Consider the following 12,240-nt stretch of genomic DNA (forward strand, 5'->3'; position numbering starts at 1 on the left):
AGCCCATGGGGTAAAGGGCTGTATGTGAACCCCTGGAGCCCTGGGTGCACCCCTTGCATCTGTCCTGCTGCTGTGCAAACTGATCCCCTCTGCCCTGGGCTCTTCTCACCTCATTTGGCTGCAGCCCATCATCTAATTGCAGAAGAGAATTATCACAGAACGGTTTGGGCTGGAAGAGATCTTAAAGATCACGGAATCACAAAATCACAGAATCCTAGGGGTTGGAAGGGACCTCGAAAGATCATCCAGATCCAACCCCCTGCATGGACAGGGACACCCAGCCCAGGTTGCTCCAAGCCTCATCCAACCTGCCCTTCAACACTGCCAGGGATGGGGCAGCCACAGCTTCCCTGGGCAACCTGGGCCAGGGTCTCTCAACCTTCACAGGAAACAATTTAATCCTAATGTCCAACCTAAATCTCCCCTCTTCTAGTTTAAAGTCATCACCCCTTGTCCTATCACTCCATACCCTTGCAAAAGCCCCTCCCCAGCTTTCCTGTAGCCCCTTCAGGCACTGGAAGGTGCTCTAAGTTCTCCCTGGAGCCTTCTCTTCTCCCAGCTGAACACCCCAACTCTCCCAGCCTGGCTCCAGAGCAGAGCTGCTCCAGCCCTCTGATCTGTGGCCTCCTCTGGAGTGTCTCCAAGAGCTCCATGTGCCCCTGTGTTGGGGGCTCCAGAACTGGACACAGTACTGCAGGGGGGGGTAACTTGCCAAATCCCTTGTCTGGACCCTGGGGTTAGTTTTGTTAAGTCAAAGATTTTCTCCTTTCTATCACTGCTTGCAGGAGAAGCTCCCAGAGCAAAACCCACCCCCAGCGACCTGCGTTACTGCACCTGTGCCAAGCAGAGCTTCATCCCCCACTTCACTTCTCAGCTGTGTTTGTTGCAAACATTTCCCAGCCACCTCCAGTTGTCTTTCCTGGGAACTTCCAGAAAAGGAGAATGGGATGGGAGGAGGGAAATAACCCAGGGAATGGGTGGGGAATGCAGCTGGGACACATTTGGGATGGGACGGGAGTGGGTAGAGGTCTCTAGCCAAGAGGAGGCAGCAGGACCCTGACACCCCCCCACCCCTGAATTCCTCCCTCATCCCTTGGCCAGAGCTTGGCTCTGCCTTTGCCTCCCCCACCTTGCTAACTCCCCTGTTACCAGCACAGCAGCACACACAGGGATGTACAAAACTGTGAACGCTTTTTATTTCGCTGCTGGAGTGAAACCACCATTATTTCATAAAACTCAAAAAAAAAAACCAAAACCAACAAAACCTCAAAAAAAAAAAGTGATTACTAAAAGGCATACATTTTTTTTTTTTCCTTTTTACACAAGATGTAAGTAAACAGACAAGATTCTTTTTAAAAAGGTTATAAAGTGTCAAGATCCTATACCTCATCTGCATATTCCAAGTGATGCCGTCTGATACAAAAAGCAGGGGGGGATAATAACTTAGCTATGGCTCAGACCAAAAAAAAAAACAACCCACAATTAAAAATAAAATAAATTAAAAAAAAAGAAGTCATCTGGGCTTAATCTACACGCTACTACGGTTGCCCACGGAGTTAAAAAGGAAAATATGCAGTTCTTTTGTTGCACAGAAAGAAACAGCAGGGAAGGCGAGAGTTCATTGGGAGATTGTTGTCTGAGGGGAAGCAAATTACCCACTCCCTGGGAATGTTGGCCCCCGTGACCCCCCACTGAGCAAAGGAACTAGCCACATTTTTCTCCCTCCGGACAGTATCCCAATCCAAATCCACCCATCCAACTGCACCTACCCAGCCCTCTGGAAGTGAACGAGATCAAAGACCCTGGAAGTCACGCAATCTCCCTGCTTGCTTTCCCACTGGGGCTACTAAAAAATCAACAAGCCCAATGAAAATTAAAAAAAAATGAAAAAAAAAAAGGGGGGGGGGGAAGAAAAAGGGGGAAAAAAGCAACTCTTTCTATTGTAGATGGAGCAAAAACTCTTTGCTTCCTCAGGAAATCTGTTCCTCATAAACCTCCTCATCTGAAGCTCTCAGCCCAAGCACCAGCGCCAGCCTTATTGCAAGACTCATAACATGAAGCTGCAAATGCAAAGTCTTTAAATACGTGTCACCAGACGTGTGAGAGGACACAACTACCAGCTCCTGCTCAGATTTATTCCCCTAGGCAAGGTTCAGATGTGATTGATTCCTGGGCAAAGCCTAGAAGCTCTTGGTTCATAGCTGGGGTATCTTTCCTTTGCCGGTCCTTGGGTTTCCACAGCTCAACCAGTTTGGAGCCCTGTCCCTGTCAACTAGAGAAAGATGGTGGGTTTCCAAGGAGGGGGGGAGGGAGGTGGATAGTGGTGTTGAGGTATAAAACCCAATTTATGCCTTTGCTTCTGCAGAAGAGGGCAGGACAAGGTGGCTGGCTTGTAGGCAAAGCCATGGGGTTATCTGTTCTCTATGACATTTGCCAAGACCCAGTGGAGACAACTGGAGCAAAACCAGAATTGGCAAGTATGTCAGATTTTTAAGGCTCTCTTGTCAACATTTTGGCATCTGAGGTGAAACAAGGATTAGTGTACAAGGAGAGACCCCAAAATAGTCCAAACCTTGAGCCCTTGGCTGCTTAGGCCTGGCTCTGCTGCTACGTGTCTACTGAGCTCCAACTTCCCCTCTTCCCCAACTGTCCCAAGACTGTTGTGAAGGACCTGAGCTCTTCCTTGAGATTTCTAACCCAAAACTCAGTTGGAAGACCCCTCAATTTCCCCAGCCTGTTATGTTTACATAACCCTCTCTAGGCTGCAACACTGAGGAGCTGGTGCCTCAGAGGCAGGAGCCCAAGTTCACATCAACAAATCTCAGGTATTTGGCAGTTCAACCCAGAGAAACCTTGGAACGGGTTCAAAACCTCCATGCAAGGAGATGCCCTGTCCATGAAGCAGCACATGGAAAGTGATGGTTCCAGAACAGGGGGAATACACACATTGGAAAAGGAAAAGAGGGAAAAATCAGGACCATTAAAGCAGCATGGTTTGGAGGGGTTTTCTTTGCAGGGACTCACAAAACTCAACAGCATCAAGATGCTGCTCTGCCAGCCAGAGGTGCTCAGGATTTGGCCACACGGATTGTACCAGGTCAAGGACTAATCTTACACTAGAAGCTCCCTACTTCTAAGGTGGTTGGGTTGATGCTACATTAAGCAAAGGAGCACTACAAAGCCTGTCCCCCTTGTGTTCCCCCAAACAGGCCCACCAAGCTGTGCTTTGAGTGCAGTCCCAACAGAGTTCAGCACTGAGCACCTCCACCATCAAACCCTGCATGGAGAAGAGTTCCTGTGGCCAAAGGAGGCTGAACTCAAGCCCCTCTGTCCCCATCCTGACCTCAACTCAAAAGCATTGAGGCTGAAGCCCTGGACTGCTTGCCCTGGGCAATCCACCACGTGATGCTCTCAGGAGCAAGGCTGAGGGAAACATTTCTTCTCCTCTTGCCAGGGCAGAAACGTTTCCAAGCCTGCAGAGCAGCTGCTTCCCAACACTTTATCCTAAACTCTTCACAAGTCATGGCACAGCCTGGTGTGACTGAGGAACACACGGGACTGCGAGGTCTCCTGGCTAAGAGGGATTGGGGCTGTCCCCACTGCAATGCCAAGATACCTCCTGCTGCTCCTGAGGATGAAGCAGCACCTATTTTAGCAGCAAGAGGACACAGTGGTGGCAGGAAGGGATGGACAGTGAAATGGCTGTAACAGAAGATCACACCTTTTTTATCAGCCCAGCTTCTCACCCTTCCAAACCAATGCAGACCCTTTAACCGTTGCTGCATTCCCCATGAAACACAGGATTCATAGAATGGTTTGGGTTGGAAGGGACCTTAAAGATCATCTAGTTCCAACCCCCCTGCATGGGCAGGGACATGTCCCACTAGAATCAACAGCCTGGAATGGGGCAGGAGAAACTCAAGACTGAAGGCTATCCCACCACGTGGGGGATTGGGCAGGCCTGAGGTGTGTAGCATGACAGCTCTGGGACCATGGATGGAGGGTCCATGCATTGTTCCTCACCATGGCCTGTCCCATGGGATGGATATCCCTGCCATTCAGCTGGGCTGGCTCCCATTGAGAAAGGAGTGGTGCTGGAAATTGCTCCAAGCTCCTCCCCTTCCCATGTGTGGTGGCACAAAGCTGTCCCCTGCCCTTCTGCAGGTACTGAAGTTGTCTAACCAGCTTTCCTCACCGCTTACCCCAAGAGATGAACCCTCTGAAGCAAATGTCTCTGGGTGGTCTACATTTTGGAAGGCACTCAATCCTCTGGAGATAATCAACACAGGGCACTAGAGGCATCCCAAGTTGGGCAGCCTAAAACCACAAGCTGCTGGATGACCAGCCTTTCTTGCCCCAACAACTGTGACCCTCTGTGGCCGTGGGGGTGAGCAGCAGTGAGCCCAAAGGACACCTGGAGCATCCCCTGGGCCACATGTGTGCCCTTGGTGACAGTAAACAGCAGCTGGCTGTGACCTCGTGTGGGGGATCAGTCTGGGATGCCATGGGTCACCTCCTGGACTCCACTGGGCAGCAATGGGAGAAAGAAAGGCCAGAGCACGTGTGGAAGACAAACAGGTTTGTTTTTTTTTTAAAGATGTTTTTTTTGTTTGTTTGTTTGTTTGTTTTTCCTTTAATTAGCAAATCTCTTCTTATCCTCATCAAAAGAAAAAAACAAAAAACCCACCCCCCCACACCCTCTGTGTGCTCACTGCTCCAGCTGCTGCAAGTGTTCAAAGGCAAAGTTGAGAGATGTTTAATGTCCCAGCTCGGGGGCAGCTCCAAGTTCACCCCACCAGGGCACAAACTGAGGGGTTTCGGGGTGCTGGGCGCCGTGTTACGGTCGTGGGGAAGGCAGGTGCAAAATTTGGTGATGTGCTCTTGCCGGGAGCACCCAAAAATCCCACCAGGAAAGCTGCAGCCCAGCCCCGTGGCCAGCAAAGGCAGTGGTGGAGGACATGGACGTGCCCTGAGATGCACATTGTGTCCCCGGGGTATGGCAGCCACAACTGGGGTTTGCGCCACGGCTCAGCGATGGGGACACGACAGGAGAGAACCCACCACCCTGTGCATTGAATTTGGAAGCTACGAAGAAGAGCACCCCACAGTTTGGGGGACCCAGTTTGGGGGACCCAGTGCTGACCCCTCGCCCCCCCGCAGCCTGGCAAAGCTGGGTGCCTCAAAGCCCTGCCACGGTCCCTGAGTTTCCCAGCACCTCTGCCTTTGCTGCAGCAAGCCCTCAGCGAGCCCCATCCCGGGGCATCAAGGCAATGAGGAGATGGTGAAGAGGAAGAAAGACCAGGAGAATAGGAACAGTGCTGGGGGGAATTAGCTCAGCCCTTCCTGTGGCCACAGAGCCAGCACGAAGCTACGAGCCCCCTTCACCTCTGCCTGCCACCACCACCTTTCCTCTCCAAGGCCACTGCTCCAGCCCCACCTCTGTGCCCCACTGCTGCAGCCCTTATTTACAGGGAAGAGGTGGGAAAGGGATTTTTCTGGGGGTGCTCCAGCCCTCCGGCTCCCCATCCCTCCTCAGCTGGCCCAGCCCTGCCTGCACCACCCCAAACCAAGCACCATCCACCCATCCCTCTCAGTGCAAGGGGAGGAGGAGGAGGACGAGGAAGGCGATGAAGGACCTTCACGTGAGCTCATTGCCTGCTAACACCAAGGGCAGGGCTGCCTCCCCTCCTCGGGGAGGGCACTGCAGACAGCAGCCTTTTTTTGGGAGGGGGGTCCAGCAAGACCATGGTGCTGTGGGTGCTGGAACACGGGTGGGGATGCCCCATGTCCCCCCACCCCAGCTCAGGGGGCGGCACGTGGGGCTGGGCAGAGGGGCGTGAGGGGGTGGGATGCGTGTGAGTGCCCGGGTGTCTGTGTGCACGGGTTTTGGCAAGAGGTCATCTGAGGTTACATGATGCAGCATTTGTTCTTGTGGTTATGAGGGTCCTTAAATCGGAGTCTCTGCTTTGGTCGGTATTTTTCCAAGTACGTCAGCTGCTTGCTGTTGATGGCTCCTCTGCGCTTCCTGCAGGGAGAGAGAAGGACCGGCGTGGTCAGCAGTGTGGCAGGAGAAGACCCCTCAGCCCAAACCCACTCCTGTCAGGATGCTGAACACCCATTCCTGAAGCAGGTAAGAGACTTTGGAGGCTGCAGCCTCGGTGGTTCTCCAGGGACAGAGACAGGCTCCGACCCCGGCAGCCCTTCTTGTTCATCCCCTCTGTAAGTCTTAGGGCATGGAAAGCTACAAAAGGAACATGTGGGGAGGCTGCCCAAAGCAGGGAGCCCCCCAAGGATGCTCCTGGATACCTCCCCAGCCTCCCACAGCCCTGATGCAAAGGCACAGGGGACTTGGGGCTGACACCCTGTTTTCCTCTATGCAAAAAGAAGAGAAAAGCAACCCCAGTGCCCCCAAAAAACCATGAGGCATCCTTGGAGAGGGGCTGCTTTATCCCCCGAACCTAAAACTTCACTTGACTCAGCCTGGAGAAGAAGAAAAGGCTCAGGGGAGACCTCAGAGCAATTTTCAGTACCTGAAGAGGCTACAGGAAAGCTGGGAAGGGACTTTTGACAGGAGCTTGGAGTGACAGAAGAAGGGGGAATGGTTTCAAGCTGAAAGAGGGGAGATTTAAACTGGATATTAGGAAGAAATTTTTTCCTCTGAGGGTGGTGGCACAAGTTGCCCAGAGAAGCTGTTGGTGCCACCTCCTTGGAAGTGTTCAAGGACAGGTTGGCTGGGGCTTGGAGCAACCTGATCTAGTGGGAGGTGTCCCTGCCCATGCAGGGGGGTTGGAACTGGATGATCTTTCAGGTCTCTTCCAACCCGAACCACTCAGTGACTCGGTGACTTACTGTCGGATGAACTGGATGGCATCTTCATACTTCATCCCGCTCTCGATCAAGGCCAGGGCAACAAGGACAGGAGCACTGAAAGGCAATGGCAGTGGTGGTGACCCCCCCAGCCATGTGGCCCAGGGGCTGATGTCCTACCCTGGGATGGGGGGAACACACCGTGGGGCTGTAATGGTGGCATTGTGGGCTATTGCCAGCACTGCTTTTAGTTGGCATTTTCTTTCCATTCAGCTACAAGCAGCGCCCCAAGGAATGGCTGATTTTAGGGGTCAAATCCCCAGGCTGGGACTGGCAGTGGTTTGCTGCTCTTCTGTTGAGCATCAGGACTTTGGAGGCAAATGCACATGCAAAGCCTGACGTGTGGTGGAGGGAGCAGCAAGACGTGGTGACTCTTGAAACGCGGTGGCTCCCGGTTGCACCCAGAATTGTTTTGCAGTATTTCCACAATGAGCTCCTAGCAAAAGCACAATCCCTGTGGGACACTGGCAGGACAGCACTGAGCAACCCAGGCAACCTCTTGGTATCCAGGGTTTGGTCATGAGAAGTGCAAGGAGGAGCTCAGGCACCAGCCAGCCCCATCAATGTACTGAGGGGACAAGGGGCAATGATTTAAATCTTGAAGAGGGGAGATTGAGACTAGATATTAGGAGGAAATTCTTTATTATGAGGGTGGTGAGACATTGGAACAGGTTGCCCAGAGAAGCTGTGGCTGCCCCATCCCTGGCAGTGTTGAAGGGCAGGTTGGATGGGGCTTGGAGCAGCCTGGTCTGGTGGGAGGTGTCCCTGCCCATGCAGGGGGTTGGAACTGGATGGTCTTTCAGGTCCCTTCCAACCCAAACCAGTCTGTGATTCTATGATTCTATGAATGTCTCTTCCCGCTAAGGACTCCACTGCTCCAAAACCCTGCTCCAAGGTGGAAGAGAGGAGAGCAGGCAGGTTTTGGGTGGGTTGGCAGGCAGGGTGCTGGGCTCTGACTTACCGCCCCAGGCCGGCCACGCAGTGCACGGCCACGCAGCAGCCGGGGTCTTCGCAGAACTTGGTCTTCAGCAAGTTGAGCCAATCTTCCACTATCTTGCTGGGAGGAGGTGCCCCATCGTCGAACGGCCAGTCCTGCAAGGCAGGAGGAAGGTTGGGCAAAGACAGAAACACTGTCAGGCTCTGGGGAAAAACTCAGGGGATTGCTTTTTCACTCAGGGCCATGGTGTTCCAGACCTTGGCAGCGGGGAGGTGGACGTGTGTGCAGGCAATGAGGCTCACAGTGCAGCTCCATGGGGATGTAGCATCCGTGTAAGTCTAGGTCTGGGGTCCTCCCATCTCCTGTGGACAGGTTCAGCCATCAGGAGCACCTACAGGTCCTGCAATATGGTCTCTACATCCTTCTGCCCCTGTGGACCATGGCAGCCATTGCCTGCCTAGTTCCTGTTCGGATGATGGAGGAACTGCAATCCCAGTCCTTACCCCAGCCAGCTCCTGTCTAGCCTCTACTGACAGGCTGAGTTGGCGTTGTTCAGCCTGGAGAAGGCTCCAGGGAGATCTTAAAGCACCTTCCAGTACCTGAAGGGGCTACAGGAAATCTGGGAAGGGCTTTTTACAAGGGCAGGGAGTGATAGTGTGAAGTGGAACAGTTCTCTGTGAGCTCACAGACGGTAGATTTGGATTAGACATTAGGAAGAAATTATTTCCTGTGAGGGTGGTGAGACACTGGCACAGGTTGCCCAGGGAAGCTGTGGATGCCCTCTCCATGGAAGTGTTGAAGGCCAGGTCGGATGGGGCTTGGAGCAACCTGGTCTGGTGGGAGGTGTCCCTGCCCATGCAGGGGGGTTGGAACGGGATGATCTTTAAAAGTCCCTTCCAACCCAAACCATTCTGTGATTCTATTTTATATATTTGATATAGGTGTGTGTGTGTATATATATTTAAAAATATGAGTGAGATCTGTATCTGCACAGATGTATCTCTCCATAAATACACAGGACACAGACATCGCTGTCTTTATCCTACATAGTTTCTATATAGGTACATAAACCTGTATCTTAACATACATCAACTACAAAGTTTATATATAGCATCTTGCACAGTTTCTGTCTCTAGGATAAAGACATCTCCCTGTTTAAAATGTATCCTAGAGATAGGTATCTCTCTATATAAAGTATGTATATCTTAGGTATAGAAACTCAGACTGAGGGACTCCAGCCAGAAACAAGGTAAAAGGCAGAATTTGGTCTGTGAGAGGGCAGAGATGACCTACAACACACAGATCCTCTACGTAGGATGCAGCTATCTGTCTCTATAAGACATACCCTACAGAGCCACAGTACCTACAGAAAGACAGAGATCAGCATCTGGAACCTGTATCTAGAGAGACATAGGATCTATTATCTACCTGTATCCTAGAGGATTTAGGATACAGCTACTTCTGTCTCTCTAGGATATCCATTATACAGAGAGAGCTATACAGAAAGGACCTACTCACAGAGGACCACCCAGGAGTCACAAGGCACTTCCAAGCCCTTCCCTGAATAAGGAGCAGAGCCTCCCTTTCCAGCTGGAGCTGAACTCCCTGGCAGGGCTATCACGTCTGACATCATCTCCAATGACTTATCAGCCAAGATGCAGCCCAGGCAGCTGCCTGAGCTGCCTCCTTCCCTTCTCCTGCTCCCTTCCATCCCCCGGAGCTGCACCAGCCAGCCCCTGGGAGAGCCAAAAATCCACAGCCCCCTGGATAAGATAACGTGGGGGGTAAGAGGAACCACGCACACCTTCCACGTGGGATTGGGCACTCTCCATCCCTGGATGCTTTCAAGCCCAAGGGACAGGCAGGGAGGGCAGCTGCCTGCTCAGCTGCCTGAGTCACAGTTTCGGCTGCGTGGGCAGCGCTCTCTTTCTTCTGAGCAGCAGCCCCAGTTCAGCCCTGGGGCTGGGGAGCTCTCCTGCCTCACCCCGAAGATCAAGTTGGGGCTTCAAACCCTGCTCCCGGGTGTTTTGGGCTATCCAAAACGGGGGGTGTTTAGCAGCCCATCCCCCCCCCCCCCCATCCACGCTGCCCACCTACCATGACGGTGATCCCGTCCTTCTCCAGGGGGGTCTTGTCGTAGGTCACCTCGCACACTCGCACCACCGTGGTGGCACCGTACTTCTTCAGGTCCTGGGGAGGGAAGGAGGAGGAGGAGAGGTCTGAAACAGCTCTGGCCGGTCACGCCCCAGTTCACCTCAACTCATCCAAGCCCTGCTATGACCACTTAGACCCCCGTGGACCCGAAAACACGCCCTGTCTCTGGACCCCTGAGCAAACCCCTCCGTGGTCCATCCAGCCTGGGAAGCACAAGCAAGCATGAAATCCCAGGGCACCAAAGCTACATGGCCACAGTAGGCTTTTCACCCAGCACCTCCACAACCCCTTGGACTTCATAATCTTCAGAGGTCCCTTCTATGATTCTACGACTCAGGACCATCAAGGAGGCCGTTTATTTTTAAGCCCTGATGGCCACACCAGAGGGACTTTACCCCCCAGGCAAAGAAACATCCTGACCACGGGTGCAAACTCCCCAAAGGAGAAACTATTTGTGCTCAGTGAGGCTGCAACTCTTGCTGCAGAAATGCATGCAGGTGGCTGGGTAGTGTGCCCCGCCAACCATGCCCAGCATCCTACAGGTTGCTCAGGGAATCCTGTCATCACCCACAAGGTGCTGTGGGCTTGGGTGTGGGGCTTGGGTTGATTCCAGCATGGCTTATCACCTGCCCTATGGATTGCTCCTGGATTACAAGCTGGTGTACTGGCCCCACAGGGCATCACATGAGATCATTCCCTTCAATGATCGAAGAATAATCAAATGGTTTGGGTTGGAAGGGACCTTGACATTAAAGATCATCTATTTCCAACCCTCCTGCCATGGGCAGGGACACTTCCCACTAGATCAGGTTGCTCCAAGCCCCATCCAACCTGCCCTTCAACACTGCCAGGGATGGGGCAGTCACGACCTCCCTGGGCAACCTGGGCCAGTGTCTCAGAAGAAAGATTTTCTTCCTAATGTCTAACCTAAATCTCTCCTCTTTCAGCTTGAAACTGTTCCCAATCCAGTACTACATCCAGATCTGGAGCACCCAACACAAGAAGCTTGTGGATCTGTTGGAGTGTGTCCAGAGGAGGGCAGTGAAAATGATCAGAGGGCTGGAGCACCTCTCTGATGAAGACAGGCTGAGGGAGTTGAAGTTGTTCAGCCTGGAGAAGAGAAGACTCTGTGGGGACCTTTTAGTGACCTTCCAGTACCTGAAAGGGGCCTATAATAAGAAGGCTGGGGAAGACCTGATCACTAGGGCATGTAACAACAGGATGAGGGTAATGGTTTCAAGCTAGAAAAAGGGGGTAGATTTAGGTTGAACACTACGAAAAAGTTCTTTAAAATGAGGGTGCTGGATCACTGGAACAGGTTGCTTAGAGAGGTGGTGGGGGCCCCATCCCTGGAGACATTCAAGGTCAGGCTTGATGGGGCTCTGAGCAATCTGTTCTAGTGTGAGATGTCCCTGCTTATTGTATGGGGTTGGACGAGATGAATTTAGAGGTCCCTTCCAACCCAAGACATTCTGTGATTGTATCCTATTGCTACAGGCCCTTGTGAAAAAGTCCCTCCCCAGCTTTCCTGGAGCCCGTTCAGGCACTGGAAGGTGCTCTAAGGTCTCCCCAGAGCCTTCTCTTCTCCAGGCTGAGCACCCCAACTCTCCCAGCCTGTCTCTAGAGCAGAGCTGCTGCAGTCCCCTGATCATCTTTGTTTCCCTTCTCTGGACTCGCTCCAACAACTCCATGTCCTTCTTGTGTTGAGGGCCCCAGCATCTCCTTCCTTCCCTGTGTGCACTTCCCAGACCACAGCAAACCCCTGCACACGTGGCAGCTCAGCCAAAAATCTAAGAAGCTGGGCAAAATGGGAATTTCCCCCCTTCCCACTTTGCTGTCCCCATCACTTTGTGTGCAGCATGCAGGGTTTAGGGGTGACTGTCCCCAAATCCTAACCACCTTCCTGCAGCTATCTTAGCCAGTGGCACCCATTTGTTTTGTTCAGGTGTGCATTGGGAGGGTTTCCTTGAGCTCAAGAGGACCTCTCTTCCCAGCCCATCAGAACTCAGGGTAGTTTAGGTCTAAGGCAAAACCACACAGCTCCAAGTTCCCTCACAAATGCAGCAACATCCCCAAATGCCTCCTTGAAAGCAGAAGCTGCTTGTGCCAGCTTGACCAGCCTGCAGGATGTTGCCTTCTCCCCAGGCACTGATAAAAAGATTAAGTCAAAGCCTTTCTCCCCTGAACTGCAGACACTCATCCCTTATCCACCCTGTAATTCCTGGCTGCTCCCAGTGCCAGAGGCAGCTCTTTGTGCAGAGCCCAGCACGCTCCAGACACTA

At 52.6% G+C, this 12,240-nt stretch overlaps 1 protein-coding gene across 1 annotated transcript in view; it reads right to left on the minus strand.

The window, feature by feature from the left end:
- Nucleotides 1-1,172: 1,172 nt before the first annotated feature.
- The window catches only part of PTP4A3 (protein tyrosine phosphatase 4A3), a 50,855-nt gene continuing 39,787 nt past the window's right edge, over nt 1,173-12,240 (minus strand). The window contains exons 3-6 of the mRNA XM_051612489.1: nt 9,902-9,994; nt 7,829-7,959; nt 6,850-6,924; nt 1,173-6,025 (exon numbers count right to left, since the gene is read on the minus strand). Of these exons, the coding sequence (XP_051468449.1) occupies nt 5,908-6,025; nt 6,850-6,924; nt 7,829-7,959; nt 9,902-9,994 (417 nt within the window). The 3' untranslated portion in view covers nt 1,173-5,907. The remainder of the gene's footprint in view (nt 6,026-6,849; nt 6,925-7,828; nt 7,960-9,901; nt 9,995-12,240) is intronic.

Source organism: Apus apus, chromosome 2 (genome assembly GCF_020740795.1).
Source record: "Apus apus isolate bApuApu2 chromosome 2, bApuApu2.pri.cur, whole genome shotgun sequence".
Taxonomy (NCBI): domain Eukaryota; kingdom Metazoa; phylum Chordata; class Aves; order Apodiformes; family Apodidae; genus Apus; species Apus apus.